Source organism: Ictidomys tridecemlineatus, chromosome 2 (genome assembly GCF_052094955.1).
Source record: "Ictidomys tridecemlineatus isolate mIctTri1 chromosome 2, mIctTri1.hap1, whole genome shotgun sequence".
Taxonomy (NCBI): domain Eukaryota; kingdom Metazoa; phylum Chordata; class Mammalia; order Rodentia; family Sciuridae; genus Ictidomys; species Ictidomys tridecemlineatus.
The window spans coordinates 43,803,793-43,820,124 of NC_135478.1; the positions used below are offsets into that span (position 1 = coordinate 43,803,793).

Below are 16,332 nucleotides of genomic sequence, written 5' to 3' on the forward strand. Positions count from 1 at the left end.
ACTTTCACCAGAGAAGTCTCTTTTCTTTTTCTCTCCCTGTCACTCGTCCTCTCCCCCTACTTTGCCTCTCTCTCTTACACTCTTCTCCTCTTTCCCTCTGTCTCATATTTGGGAGGGAGATGAGATCTAAAAGGGTGTAGAATTTTATTTTGGTCTTGAGATGTTATGAATATATTGAGGCTTGCTTTTACAATAATGGCTATATGGAACTTTTCTCTTCAGAATATATTTTAATTTTTAGGGGACAAGATGTCAGATCCAAACAAAGCTGCCATTGAAGCAGAAAAGGAGGCTTTGAACTTGAAATTACCCCCTATTGTCCATCCCCCAGAAGACATAGGGGTTGATACACCACAACAAAGTAAGCTGCTAAACTACAAAAGATCCAAGGAGCAGCAGAAGACCATCAATCAGTTAGTGTAAGTAGCATATCAGTAATTAATTCTTGCTTGGAATTCAAGTGAACTGATTAGTGTTCATATTCTCATAAAAAATTTTTAAGCATTGTAGGTTGTTTACAGGCAAGATACTACCAGGAAAACAGTTAAAAATAGCTAATATTATATAGTGCTTACTTTTTCAGGTATTGTTCTTTTCACTTATATTTCTCACAACAGCCAAATAAGGTAGGCACTATTATTTCTACTTTTTAGATGAGTAAACTGAAGTACTGAGAAGTTAAGTAATTTGCCCAAGGTCACACAGCTGGGGTTGAGACTCAGGTGGTCTGGTTCTAGAGTTCACATACTTGAAGCACCATACTATTTTACCTCTCAAGTAGGTAAACCAAATAATTGGGTCTGTAAAAATAGCATTTCATTTGAAAAAATATTTAAGGAAGTAAATTATCTTTAAACAACTTGCAATTGATTTTTTTTCTATATAAAAGAAAACATAGTCTAACATCTTGCTTGTCTCCCCCAATTTAGTGGAAATTAATTTAGGTACCAGTAACCAAAGGCTGTGATAATGCTGATGCATTTCAATTCAATAGTTAGAATTTCCTGGGTACCTGACTCTATTGGACTCTGGGGATAAAAAGAAGAAAAAGACATGGATCTTGTTTACAAAATTCCAACCTAACAAAATTCCAACCTGTGAAATGGGAGATTTCTTTCTGCTTCTCTTTCTGGATTCGCTTTCCTTTCTTTGTTCGATTCTTTTATCAACAATTTTACAATTGATTGGGTTTTATTATAACATTGTCAATGATCATATTTGAAAGCAAATGAAAGAGAATACAAAAAGGAAAAAAAAATGGAGACAGTCCTCAATGCATCAGCAATGCTTTATTAAGCATCGGAGGAGCACATTTTCAGGAAAATGGTGACTGGCTACAGCAAGGATCTGAGTTTTATAGGGTTTAGCAGGACCACACCATGGGAAGAGTTTGTCAGATACTTTTGGTGGGCTTACTTTTGGCAGGCAGGGGAACTTTGGCAGATAAGGGAAATTGCAAAAAGTCCTCAGTTTCCTTTTCCCCCACTAGGGGTTGTAAATTTCCACCTCCGTCAGTGTTGTCACTTTAGTAATTTAAATATTGGCTTATGTTACTTTTCTTACAGCTAAATAGATGTGTTAATCATATAACTTTTTTAGATTTTAATTTTTTATTAGGTCATCAATCTTTACTCATTTAAATCTTAATTTATAGGTGTATTGACAAATACCAATACATGTACTATTAGACATCTTTTATCCCCTTTATTTCTAAGACTCTATTAAGTGTTTCAGAAGACTTAAAAGGGAGTTCACTAGGAGTTAAGACTGTTCTTCCTCTGAAGCTTTTCATTATCTCATATTGCCATATTGAATTACTCACAATTCTATGAATGAATCTTATTTTCACAGTTTAAAGATGAACTCCAAAATTTGCTTCACTGTACTGCCTGACTAAATACTTAACACTAATTCTTCAATGCTTATTTATGGATCTCCTCCTTTGGAAAGCCTCTAAATCCCTTATTTATCCATCTCTACATATTTCTCTTAAATCATTGTATCACCAGAGAAGAGATATCTCTGGAAAAGTGTACCAAGGAGATCTCAGAAGGGGGGAGACTTGACTTAGTATTAATGGGGTCGTTGATGTATGTGACAGAAAAGAATTTCTGCATGTGTTAGTAGAAACCCAAGAGATTTATTTAGGAAAGCAAGTAGTATACATTCAAGGGAGAATGAGGATCAACCAGCTTAAGAGTAAGAGATGCATTTTCAGTGTTCCTGACTATTCTTTTAAAGGTAAGCTGGTGAGGGGTGGGTATGGGAAGGTATATAAGGGTGACATCAGTCTGGCTAGTCTCAGGATCCTTAGGCTGATGTGGTCCCTAGATAATGTTGGAAAGTCCCAATATTATAGGTTTTTAAAATGTCATCTCTCTATTAATCTGTTTATTAGTGGGCTGACAATGCACAAGATAATTTTTATAAGTGAGTAACTTTTTACGATTTATGGATTTCCCAGAAATTTAGGAGTGACAGGGATGGAAAGGTATGCAGAACTTTAAATTAAAATTATATTTCTTTGTCCTTCCTTACACCTATTTTTATTTCTTCTAACCTCAATTTAGAATATTCAGGGATGTTTAGAAATATTAAGTACTTGCTATTATACAGATGCTGTGTTTGCTCCTAGGGAGATCATAAAAAACACCAAGGGAAGAACTGTACTGAGTGGTAGAGTGCTTGCCCAGCATGTGTGAGGCATTGGGTTCAATTCTCAGCACCACATAGAAAAATAAATAATTAAAATAAAGTTATTATGTCTGTCTACAACTAAATATTTTTTTAAAGGAACTATGCATTTAAGAAGTTTGTATACTAGTGGGAGGAGACAGTAAATGAGTAAAGAAAAAAAAGTTATGTTAGTCTTTTTAGATAGTGATAGATGCTATGAAGAAGTAAGATAGTGAGATATACAGACAGGGAAGGTGTTCCCAGGAACACTGCAGGAAAGGCCTCTGGAGATAATATTTAAGTAAAGATCTAAAGAATGGGAAGAAACCTGTCACTCAAATAAGCAGGAGCAAAACACTCTAAGAAAGGTGATAGCAGCCACAAAAACCTTGAAATATGAATGTTTTTAGTCTGTTGCAGCAGTTGACAAATGCCTATATTACTGGAGTATCACAAGTCTGGGGAAGAGTGGTGTGAAGACAGAGAAGAAAGTGGGGCAAATTGCATGGGGTTTTATAGGCCATGATAATGAACTCAGATCATTTTAGTGTAATAGAAGCTGTTGAAATATTCTAAATGGGGATGAATGTGAAATCTGATTTACATTTAAAACATTCCAGTTATTAAGAATAGACAGAGTGGTGGAGAAGAAGGCTAGAGTAAAAGGAAAGAAGCCAGGTCAGATGCTATCACAGTAGCATAGATGAGAGCATATGGTAATTTGGGTAAGGCTGGAGAGAAGATTTTCGAGGCTATGTGTTGGAACCAGAGTCAGTAGGACTTGCTGGGTGGATGGTAGTGTCATTTACAGAGAATTGGAAGTCCAGGAGATGGGGGTAAAAAAAAAATTAACTCACTTTTGGAGCTGAATTGCCTATGTAACTTAAGGGAAAATATTATTAGGAAGTTGGTATTAGTAAGAGAAGTCTAGGCTGAAGATAGAAATTTGGGGATCACCAGCATTTAGACGATTTTTAAAGATAGGAGAATGATTGAAAATCACTAGGATGGGGGTAGGGGAGGAGGAGCCAAAGGGGGAAGAAGGAGGAAGTGGCAGAGGGTTGAGGAAAATATGAAGTGAAAAACCTAGGGCTGAGGTATTAGGAATTAGATGCAGTGTGGAGCAAGGGCAACTAAATATGACTGATAAAGCAGAAAGAAAAGCAACAGAAAAGAGAATTACAGGGCACACTGCTGTTTTTTTCTAGTAGTATTTCTCTTTCACTAAACTCTCACATGCTTAAGGAGAGAAATTTCAACACAAAACATAGTGTTGGTATGTTATTATTGGTGAATGAATGTGATTGTGCTTTATACAGATTTGTAAATAGTACCACATTTATTTGGCTGTGTAATCAAAAAATATTGCCTCAAAATTAACTGAAGTAAATGTCATATTTAATATCAGACTTAGAATTGCCATATGTTTCTTTGGGAATAAAGCATTTAGAATTGGAAGTTTTAATGCTGGAAACATGTCTTTCTGGATGGCCACAGGCTTTGGGATTTTCTATTTCCTCATATTAGACAATTGGAGAGTTAGACAATTGGAATGCAGGCTTGTTTCAAAGATGGAATGAGGTTTGTGGAATAGAGTCCAGGGTGAGGTAGAATGTAAGGAATTCTAAGCAGAATTGGGCCTGCTGCTGGTACCAGTTCCTGAGACCCACATCGATGAGTCAGCATCATTTCATAGCTTTCCCAAGTTCTGGGAAAGAGCTGCCTTCTTCCTTGGCTACTACTTCCTTTCTTGAATTAAACCAGTGTTTCTCTTTTTTACCACATGTGGTCATCCACAGTCCTGTGAAATCCAGTTTTTGTTTATTACTTTTAAATTGTTAATATACAGAGCAAAAACAGGGAGTAAAAGGCTCATTATTATGTCCTTTCCAGTTCTTTTTATTCATAGACAGTAAGAGAAAACATGTTCCAGAAATTGTTGCTTTATTAAGATGTGACATTTTCATATAGAAAGTTCAAGGAAATTGGCATTTATCTTTATGTTGGGATAACTACAGTGCAAGCCTGCCTACACAAATGCCAATTAGCACACTAATCTATAAGTAACATTCCTTGAAAGTGGCAATTGCTGAAATCTAGGCTATTCAGGGAGAAATGAAGGAGGATCTTGAAGATTAACAAAGAAAAGAGGAGGGCTAGGTGTAGTGGTGCACATCTGTAATCCTAGAAACTCAGGAGGCTGAGAAAAGAGGATGGCAAGTTCAAGATCAGCCTCAGCAATTTAGTGAAGTCCTAAGCAACTTACTGTAGACCTTGTCTCAAAATAAAAATAAATAATAAATAAAAAGGACTGGAGATGTGGCTCAGTAGTAAAGAGCTTCTGGGTTTTATCCCCAGTATCAAAAAAAAAAAATGGAGTATTTTCCACTTAATGTCAAAAAAGTCTTAGGATATCGCTGTGGTTGTGGCTTGCCTTGCACATGTGAGGTACTAGGTTTGATCCTCAGCATCACATAAAAATAAATAAAGATATTGTGTCTATGTGTAAGCTAAAAAATATTTAAAAAAAGTCTTAGGAGTTTAGTACAGGCTCAGTAAGATTCAATAGGGGTGGTAAGGGTACTCAAAAAAGCAAATGCAGTCTTAGGCTGCTTTAATAAATGTAGAATATCTAGTATAGGGAAGAGGAAAATTTCACTCTGTACTTGTCAACATCTCGGATCCTGGGATCACATTTTAAGAGAGACATTGATAAACCAGAATAGGTACAGAGGAGGAAGGAAATTTGAAACCACAAAATTTACTTAATTGGTGAGAATATAGACTCTCACATCACTCAGGCCTTGATTCATATCCCATCTCTGCAGTCATGTGAATTTGACAAGTTATATAACTTTACTTATCCTTATATACCTACCTATAAAAGGAGAAAAGAGGGGCTGGGGTTGTGGCTCATTGGTAGAACACTTGCCTGGCACGTGCAAGGCCCTGGGTTCAATCCTCAGCACCACATAAAAATAAATAAATAAAATAAAGGTATTGTATCCAACTACAACTAAAAAATAAAATATTTTTAAAAAAATGTGGAGAAAAGAATATTGCTTACTTAGGATTGGTATGAGAGTTAAATGAAATCCATGCTTGTAAAGGTCTTAAGTCAATGCCTAGGATATAATAAGCTCCTATAAACAGTAACTCTTATTAACAGAAGTAGTTGAAGGAACTGGGCAGGTTATCAAATTTTTGGAAGAGTAACATGGAAGAATCTGACCCTTTGTATATAGTTGCAGAGAATAGAAGTATAAAGCCACAAGTCAATATAAGAAATTTGTTTTGAAGAAAATGAGCTTAACTGATAATAAATTGGGTTGTCTCAGAAAGTGATGATGACTGACCATCCCCCCACTGAGCCCTTGCCCTGGGTTACCATGGGTATAGCTTGATATTGTTGAGAATGTTCACATATCAAGCAAAGTACTGAACTAGACATCTGATATTTTCCCCATATCCACTATTCTGTTCATTCATTCATTAAGTATTTATTGAGCTTATGTACCTTGGAATAGTGAGTAAAACAGACATGGCCCTTTATGCCCAGGCTATGGTTCCCGTAACCACACTTACTGTGAAATTCCTTTTGGTTCTTCTCTTACCTTTCTAATGGTATCTCCTTCATCCTTCAGTTGTTGTTTTGTTTTGTACTGGGGATTGAATGCAGGGGCGCTTAACCACTGAGCCACATCCCCAGCCCTTTTTACATTTTATTTTGATAGAGGGTTTTGCCAAGTTGCTTAAGGCCTCACTAAGTTGCTGAGGCTGACTTTGAACTCGAGATCCTCCCACCTCAGTCTCCCATCTCCTCAGTCTCTGGGATTACAGGTGTGTGCCATTGCACCCCTCTCAGTTGTTGTTTTTTAATAATTCCTGTCATACTGGGCATCCTCTAGTCTTTCTGAGGTCTCTTTTCCTTGAATATCGTCTTCTTTGGTCATCTTTTAAAATGTATCTGGCTTTATAAATGGTTAGATTTGTCTTAAAATGTTCCTTGCTCAAAAGCTCTTAGTCATTCCCATTGTTGATTGAATGCAAAAATTGCCATTTGAGGCCATTAGGTGGATATTCCAAACCACTTCTCCAGACCTATGTTCATCTCATCCCGTAAACTTTGGACAGTTTGGACAACTCCTTTTATCCCTTTTTCCTTTGATCCTTCTTTTGCCTTCCTGTTTTTCAGATCCCAGTAAAACCACAGCTCCACCTGAAATCTTTTCTTTCATTTAAAGCTCATTGCAAATGCTGATGTGTTCATCAGGTGGAACAAACTCATCTTTCCTCTGAACCACCAGAGTGCCCTTATGGCGCTCTCTCTCTCTCTCTCTCTCTCTCTCTCTCTCTCTCTCTCTCTCTCTCTCTCTCTCTCTTTTTAGAGAGAGAGAGAGAGAGAGGGAGAATTTTAATATTTATTTTTTTAGTTTTCGGCAGACACAACATCTTTGTATGTGGTGCTGAGGATCGAACCCCGGCCGCATGCAAGCCAGGCAAGCATGCTACCACTTGAGCCACATCCCCAGCCCGGCACTCTCTTATTTTCTCACTCAGTTTATAAATTCCTAGAGATTTATTGCTGCTATATTTTAATAGTACCTAGTATACCATTTGCATGTATTAATATTTGTTGTAAGATGAATTTTTTATCCAATATGGTACAAATTGATTTAAAGAGGAAATTATATATGATAAAAATCCATACACAGTTTTAAAGATAAAATTGAGTACATAATGTGTTCCAGATACTGTTCTTATTGGGGATAATGGCAATGAATAAAAAAGTCTACAGTATATATTAAATGTTGGTAAGTGCTACGAAGAAAGATAAATGAAGACAGATAGTGAAAGAGAGAGGTACTTATTTATATAGTAGATAAGGGAAACCTTCTCTGACAGGATTAATTTGAACCTCTGCATTGGGACTAATTTTCAAATTGTCAGTAAGTTACAATTGAAAAAGTTGATTTTATTTTTACTCTCACCCTTTTACCTTATACTTGCATAACATAAAATTTTAGGACTCATTGATAATTTTCTCATAGAAAATTTAGTCAGATAAAGAGTTTTTGAATATCTTTCCTTTTAGTGGAGTTGAAAAAATTTTAGACTTTCAGTGTTTTTAATAATTTATGCTAATGTTAGCTTCTAGAGTTATATGCTTTTCTAATTATAAATTTCAGAATTGATGGAGCCAAAAAAAATCTAGACAGAACATTGGATAAACGAATACCTCCATTACCAGAAGTTGATTATCCTCCAACTGTAAGTTATTTTATTTTTAAAATACTTATCCTTATACTATATTAATTATTTTAATCTCAATATGAATAATTTTAAATAATAGATAAATTTAAAATATTTTCGATTTTTAAAAATTTTCTTCTTAATTATCTTATTTGTTTTTTTACAGATGACCAGTGAAATTAAAAGAAAAGGAGTGAGTTTTATTGTTTATTTCTTGTTTTGAAAATGTTCAAATAAATTAATTCAAAGTCATTTTTCTAAGACCCCTTGTTATGCCTCATCCTAGGAAAGAAATAAATTTAGAAACTGAGGTTTTTGGGTTTTTTTTCTGCCCAAGGAAACAAGCATGTCATAATACGGGGTTTTTCTGGGGTGGGGGTACAGGGATTGAATTCAGGGGCACTCAACTACTGAGTCACATCTCCAGCCCTATTTTGTATTTTAGAGAGAGGGTCTCACTGAGTTGCATAGTGCCTCACTTTTGCGGAGACTGGCTTTGAATGCTGGATACTCCTGCCTCAGCCTCCCAAGTTGCTGGGATTATAGGCGTGTGCCACGGTGCCCAGTGATAATATGGGGTTTAAGAGTTATGCTTTGTTGTCATTTACTATTTGAGGGTTAGTTGTGTAAATAATAGTTCTTATTCCAAACAATTTAAAAAATATTCTGAGTGGCAGTTTTAAAGGAAATACATCTTCATTTTAAAATTAAGTCTATAATTGATTATACTGATATTGATATAATGATGGCTATTTATCCAAACAACAGATACCTCATATCTGTTGAATCTAATATATGCTAGATACATACTAGGTGCTAGAGATTATTTAAAAAAATGACTCTGACTGCATGGATGATGATGTGGGACTGCAATGTGATTAGCAGAAATATGACAGCATGTAAATATTATTTAATAGGAAGGATACAGAGACTTTTGGAATTGGTTATGCATAAGAAGAAATTATACTGCATGTTCCCAGATGGGGCTATAAGCCTTATAAGTCCTGGAAGGTTTTCTTTTCTTTGAGGATAGAGGGCTGATAATACCTTCCTATGGGTTGAGGATATATGGAAGAACCTTTCTTTTTTCAGTTAGTCAAGGCTTTGTTCTTTAAATGCCCTTCCCCTTTCTTCCCCTGTCTCTAAACTTTTCTGGAGACTTCAGATGTGCCTCTTTACAAGATATAAGAACTGGAATGTACACCATAACCCCCAAACATGAGGTTGGGTGAATTGTAAGGTGTATTTGTGTATATATTTAGCATTCTTTTTTTAATATTTATTTTTTAGTTTTAGGTGGACACAGTATCTTTATTTTGTTTTATGTGGTGCTGAGAATCAAACCCAGTGCCTCACTCATGCTAGGTGAGCGCGCTACTACTTGAGCCCCATCCCCAGCCCCAATTTATCATTCTTCTTATTTCTCCACAGTTTGTGATTTCTAAAAAAAAAAAAAAAAGAAAAGAAAAGAAAAGAAAAAAAGAAAAAGAAAATAGTTGCATGAAAGCAGTCATTGAGCCAGCTCTTCTTGGCAATCTGGCTTCTAGGAATTCTGTTATTTCATCATTGATGTCACAAGTGACCACAAATTGCTAAATCTGAAGGATATTTTTTCAATACTTCTCTCGTTAGACTTTCATTGGATTTAACAAAATCTCTTTTTTACTTTGAAATAGTTGGACACATAGATCTATGAAACAGAAAGATGTTCTAGAAATAGACCCACACAAATATACCCAACTTATTTGGAGGGGTGGGGGTGTTCTGGGGATTGAACTCAGGGGCAGGCAACAACTGAGCCACATCCCCAGCCCTATTTTGTATTTTATTTAGTAACAACAGCCTTGTTGTTGCTGAGGCTGGCTTTGAACTTGCCATCCTCCAGCTTCAGCCTCCTGAGCCACTGGGATTACAAGCATGTGTCACCACACCCAGCTCACCCAACTGACTTTTAAAAAAATTTTTAGTTGTAGATGGACACAATACCTTTACTTTACTTATTTATGTGGTGCTGAGGATCGAACCCAGTGTCCCACGCATGAGAGGCAAGCGCTCTACCAGTGAGCCACAACCCCAACCCCATCTGACTGATTTTTTTAATATTTATTTTTAAATTTTAGGTGAACACAATATCTTTATTTTTCATTTATGTGGTGTGAGGATAGAACCCAGTACCTCATGCATGTGAGGTGAGCACTCTACCATTGAGCCACAACCCCAGCCCCTCCAACTGATTTTTGACAAAAGTAATTCAATGGAGGAAGAATAACTTTTTCAACAAATGGGGTGGAGCAATTGGACATCCATAAAAACAAAACAAAAACCTTAGTCTAAACCTTATACCTTATACAAAGATTAACAAAAAATTGATCATAGGTTTAAATATAAAAGGTAAAATATAGGGTCTGGGACTGTAATTCAGTGGTAGAGTGCTTGCATAGCATACATAAAGCCCTGGCTTTGATTCCCCAGTGCCTTTGATTCTCAGTACCACACATAAGCACATAGACACACATGCACACAACCAGTTGTGGTAGGGCATGCCATAATCCCAGTGGTGTGGGAGGCTAAGGCAGGAGGATCACAAGTTCAAAGCCAGCCTCAGCAACTTAGCAAGGCCCTAAATAATTTAGTAAAATCCATGTCTTAAAAAAGGGGCTGGAGATGTGGTTTAGTGGTTGAGCACCTCTGGGTTCAATCCCTGGTACCAATTTAAAATAAAGTCTATTAAAATACTTTTGACATATAGGGATATAGTTTAGTGGTAGAACAATTACCTACCATATCGGAGACCCTGGTTTAATCCTTAATATCAGGGGAAAAAACCTTTGAGAAGAAAAAATAGGAGAAACATAAAATTATAAAACTTTAGACAAAACTGTCAAAAAACTAGGCAAAGAGTTCTTGTGTATGACCTCAAAAGCATAATCCATAAAATCTCCAATAAGAGTTTATCAAAATTGAAAACTCTTGCTCAGCAAAAGACCATTAAGAGGATGAAAAACAAGTCACTCACTGAGAGAAAATACTCCTATATCCCAAAAGAACTAGTATCTGGAATATATAAAGAACTCCTAAAATTCAACAGTATAAAAATAAACCAACTAATAGAGAACTGGGTAAAACATTTCACCATAGAGGATGTATTGGGGGCAAATAAGCACATCAAAGATAAATCAATATCATTAACCATTAGGATAATACAATTTAAAACCATGATGAATTTTTGACTACTGCTGCTGCTGCTGCTGCTGCTTTTACTGGGGATTGAACCCAGGAGCACTTTTTAAATTTTTTTTTAGTTGTCAATGGGCCTTTATTTTGTTCATTTATTTATGTGCGGTGCTTAGAATGCGGTGCTTAGAATGGAACCCAGTGCCTCACACATGCTAGGCAAACACTCTACCATTGAGCCACAACCCCAGCCCACCCAGGGACACTTTAGAACTGAATTACATCTCAGTCCTTTTTATTTTTTGTTTTGAGCCAGGCTCAAATAGTCTTAGTCTTGCTAAGTTGCTGAAGCTAGCCTTGAACTTTTTTTTTTTTTAAAGAGAGAGTAAGAGATGGAGAGAGAGAGAGAGAGAGAGAGAGAGAGAGAGAGAGAGAGAGAGAGAGAGAGAGAGAATTTTTTAATATTTATTTTTTTTTAGTTTTTGGCGGACACAACATCTTTGTTTGTATGTGGTGTTGAGGATCGAACCCGGGCCGCACGCATGCCAGGCGAGCGCGCTACTGCTTGAGCCACATCCCCAGCCCTAGCCTTGAACTCTTGATCCTCCTGCTTCAGCCTCCTCAGTTGCTGAGATTAAAAGCATGTGCCTGGCTCCAGCTGATTTCTTTCTTTTTGAATATTCCCTTGTATTTGCTTTTCTGACTCTTGTTATTTCTCTGTCATCTTCATGGTTTCCTCTTCCTTGTCTGCCTGTAGCTGCTGTTCTCTTTCCGTGAATCTTCCTGGATGATTCAATTTCTGGTTTTAACTACCTTTTATATGTTGTTGATTCCAAAATAATTTTATGTAAAAATACCTCAAATTCAACATGTTGAAAAATGAACCTTCCTTCCTGAGATTGTTCTAGTTGTTATTATCACTATCAATCACTCATGCTTAAAATGTCTGAATAGTCACTTCTTTTCCCTCTCAACTACCTACTTGCCATGTAATTTGTCCTCACATGGCTGTGACTATTTCTCAAATTGATCCTATTCATGTTCTATCCTTAGATCAGAATTTCATTTTTTGTTTTAACTACAGCAACCATCAGTAGCTTACCACAACCTAGAGAATTAAAGCTTAATGTGGCAGGCAAGGCCTTTCATAATGTGACCCTTACCTATTTGCCAACCTCTTCTCATCACTCTCTATATTATACTTTATACTTCACCATCATGGACTTGCTTGAGGAAACAGGACATTTCTTACCTGCTACTTTTGCCCAACATGTCCTCTTTCCATCTGTGCTTTCTGGTTGTCCCTAATCCAGCTCAGTCATCATGCCCAGGAAGCATTCCTCTATTACTATGTATTTGGCTAGATGATTCCATCTTTAAAATATTTGAAATGTTGGTACATATGTTTTACTCATTTTTTTAAAAAATATTTATTTTTTAGTTATAGGTGGACACAATATCTTTATTTTATTTTTATGTGGTGTTGAGGATAGAACCCGGTCACGCATAGTAGGTGAACACTCTACCTCTGAGCCACAACTCCAGCCCCTGTTTTACCCATTTTAATTGTGAGTTTGGACTTATTTTCCCTTTATGAATTATGATAAAATACACATAACACAAAATTTACCGTGTTAACCATTTTAAGAATATAGTTCAGTAGTATTAAGCCTTTTTACCTTGTTATGCAACCAATCTCCAGAACATTTTCATCTTGTAAAACCAAAACCCTATATATTATTAAATAATAACCTTCCATTTCCTCCTCTCCTCAGCTTCTTGCTATTACCCTTCTTTTTTCTATGAATTTAATAACTTTAGATGCTTCATATAAGTAGAATTATACAATATTTGTCTATATTTTTGGTGATTGCCGATACTAATAAGCATGTGCTCTACCACTGAGCTATATTCCCTACCCTGTATTTGTCTTTTCATTATTATCTTGATTCACTTAATAAACTGTCTTCAAGATTCACCCATATCCTAAATTTTCCAAGAATTTGTTGTACTTTATCTGAGGTGTATCTTGCAAATATTTTTTCCTGGAATGCCAGTATTTTTGACTTTTTCATTGACATTTTTGCCTTGTATACTGTTTTTATTTTTATTTTTTTGTACCAGGGATTGAACTCAGGGGATGCAACCACTGAGCTACATCTCCAGCTCTATTTTGTATTTTATTTAGAGACAGGGTCTCACTGAGTTGCTTAGTGCCTTGCTTTTGCTGAGCCTGGCTTTAAACTCGTTATCCTCCTGTCAGCCTTCCAAGCTGCTGGAATTACAGGAATGCCCACTGCACCCGGCCCTTGCAAATGTTTTTATATAGTCAAAATTTATCTATCACAAATCTGGGGATGTAGCTCCATAGTAGAGTGTTTGCTGGGAGTGCATGAGGCATTGGGTTCATATGGCAAAATTTATCACTTTTTTTCTTGATTGTATCTGAAATTTGAATCATACTTGAGAAGTTTTTCCCTATGCTTGAGCTATAAACTTGATTTTTTTTTCAAAAGATGTTTAGCTGTAGATGGACACGGTACATTTATTTTATTTATATGTGGTGTAAAGGATCAAACCCAGTGCCTCACATGTGCTAGGCAAAGCACTCTACACTGAAGTACAAACCTAGCCCCTTGATTCATGTTTTTCTTCTTCTTCTTCTTCTTCTGTAGTTTCAATGTAGAATTTAAATTTCTGATCTGTTTGAAATTTATTCTTGTGTATGGTAGAAGGTATGGACTAATTTATCTTTTTCCAAATGACTAACCATTTGTCCCAGGGCTATTTATTCAAACCTTGATCTTTGCCCCACTGCTTTGAGATGCAATGATAATTTTATGTTAAATTTTCTGATATACTGCTCTGTTTCTGGACTTTGTATTCTTTTCCACTGGCCTGTCTGCTCATATACCTTTATCTTATTGTTCTAATCACATAGGCCTTATAGTATGTTTTGATGTCTCCCAGGGCCAGTCCTCCATGGTATCTTATTTCCTAAAGTTTTGTTGGCTATTCTTATATGTTTATTTTCCCACAAGAACTTCATGATCAAGTTATCTAGTTTTATTAAAATGTGTATAGATATTTTTATTGGATTGTGTTAACTTTGGAACACAAAATTGATATTTTTTAGGACATTAAATGCCTTTACTGAGATTAAATGTTGTCTTCCATTTATTCATGTCTATTTTTTGTTAGACTTCTCATTCTTACGGAAGAATTTGTGAAATTAGACTATACTACTCTTATATCAGAATATAACATTCAAGAGAGCATAGGCTACTGTTATGTTTTTTCCACATTTTTAATAATTATGTTTAATACTTTAACATTTTTTTATTTGTTCTAATTAGTCATTATGTTTAATACATATCTCAGTAGTCACAACAGTGTTTGAGTATTTGTTGAATAAAGGAATAATAAATTAGTTAAAGGAACTTCTTTTTGGCTTCAAAAAAATGAAGGATGTACTAAGAACATTAATTTGACAAGAGCTCATCAAAAAAAAAGATAAAATGTTTGTGATGCTTTTTTTTCTGAAAAAAAAGGTTTTTATTCTGAAAACATGTTATTGCTGACAATATGTTTTTTTCAGTCCTGGCGATCAAACTAAAGCTCTTGAATGTTCTCTGCCACTGTGCTACAGCTCCAGCCCTTTTCATTTTAATTTCGAGACAGAGTCTGGCTAAATTGCTGCGTTATTCTTGAATTTGTAATCCTCCTTCCTTAGCCTCCCAAGCAGCTGGGATTATAGATATATGCCACCTTGCGTGGCTATGAATATTTTTATTTTGAAAAAATGTTTTAGTAGGCTTGAGCTCAGGAACTATACTAAAATGTCACACCATGAAGAACATTTAATAGTTCTTATTATATTTTCAGTTCAACTACATGTTTATGAAGCACTGTGTAAAAAGTAGTCCCATAGTACCTATTCAGCAGGAATGGCTGGATAACATGTTAATGCTGATACCTGAGTCTTTAAAGGAAGGGAAAAAAAGAGAAGAACTGCTTGAAAGTCTCATAGATGAGGTGTCAAGTGACTTTGAAAAAAGCATGAAGAGATATTTGGGTAAGTAACACATCAAGCTTCTTTTGCCTTTGCTTCTGGTGTTGAATCAAAAGTAGAAGCAAAATAAATAGTGAACACTATATATTTAAACTATTATCAATTTCAGATATGAATTTTTCTTAAAGTTTTTAATTTTTAAATTTTTCTAGTTGTTGATGGACACAATATCTTTACTTTATTTATTTATTTTTATGTCATGCTGAGGCTCAAACCCAGTGCCTCACATGTGCTAGGCAAGTACTCCACCACTGATCCACAACCCCAGCCCTGAAAGTTTTATTTTGTGCCCATAATATAGTCAAAATCTTTGTAGTTTAAGGGCACTTTTTGTAATTTCTGTGTTTATTAGCTAATCCTTGTAGAGTTTTGATTTTTTAACTTTGCCTTTTTGGTTTTAACTTTCCTGTTTACAGGGTTTTCAGAACATATTAATGTATTTGGCAGATTTATTAGGAATTTAATTGTTATGATTATTATTGGAATATTTTTCTTTTTAAAAAATATTTTTGTTATAGATGGACACAATACCTTTGTTTCATTTATTTATTTAGTTTTACGTAGTGCTGAGGATCAAATCTAGTGCCTCACAGGTGCTATATAGGCGTTGTTACCACTGTGTTACCACCCCAGCCTTGGAATATTTTTTTTTTAATTGAAAAAAATTGTATATTTTATCATGTACAACATGTTTTGAAATATGTATACATTGAATAATGGCTAAATTGAGCTGATTAACATATGTATTGCCTCATGTACTCATGATTTTTTTATATTTAATTTTTAGTTGTAGTTGGACACAATACCTTTATTTTATTTTATTTTTATGTGGTGCTGAGTATTGAACCCAGGGCCTCCACATGCAAGGCGAGCGCTCTACCACTGAGCCACAACCCAGCCCTCTCATGATTTTATTTTTTTGTGTGTATGGTAAGAATACTTAAAATCTACTTTGTTAGCAGTTTTCAAGAGTGCAATACATGTCATTCACTATAGTCACCATATTGTATAATAGATCTCTTGAATTTATTCCTCCTATAGAACTGAAATATTATATCTTTGAACCATCATCTCCCCAGCCCCTTTTCCCTCCAGCCCTAGCAAGCACCAAGCCATAAGTTTTCTTATGTGGCCATATCAGGGACCTTTGAGTAGAC

General features: G+C 35.5%; 1 protein-coding gene across 3 annotated transcripts in view; it reads left to right on the forward strand.

The window, feature by feature from the left end:
- Dnah12 (dynein axonemal heavy chain 12) overlaps nucleotides 1-16,332 on the forward strand; it is a 260,099-nt gene that overhangs the window by 7,120 nt on the left and 236,647 nt on the right. For all 3 annotated transcript variants that reach the window (XM_040289787.2, XM_078038350.1, XM_040289797.2), the window contains exons 4-7: nucleotides 242-419; nucleotides 7,866-7,947; nucleotides 8,096-8,122; nucleotides 14,989-15,178. In XM_040289787.2, coding sequence (XP_040145721.1) covers nucleotides 250-419; nucleotides 7,866-7,947; nucleotides 8,096-8,122; nucleotides 14,989-15,178 — 469 coding nt within the window. In that variant the 5' untranslated portion in view covers nucleotides 242-249. The remainder of the gene's footprint in view (nucleotides 1-241; nucleotides 420-7,865; nucleotides 7,948-8,095; nucleotides 8,123-14,988; nucleotides 15,179-16,332) is intronic.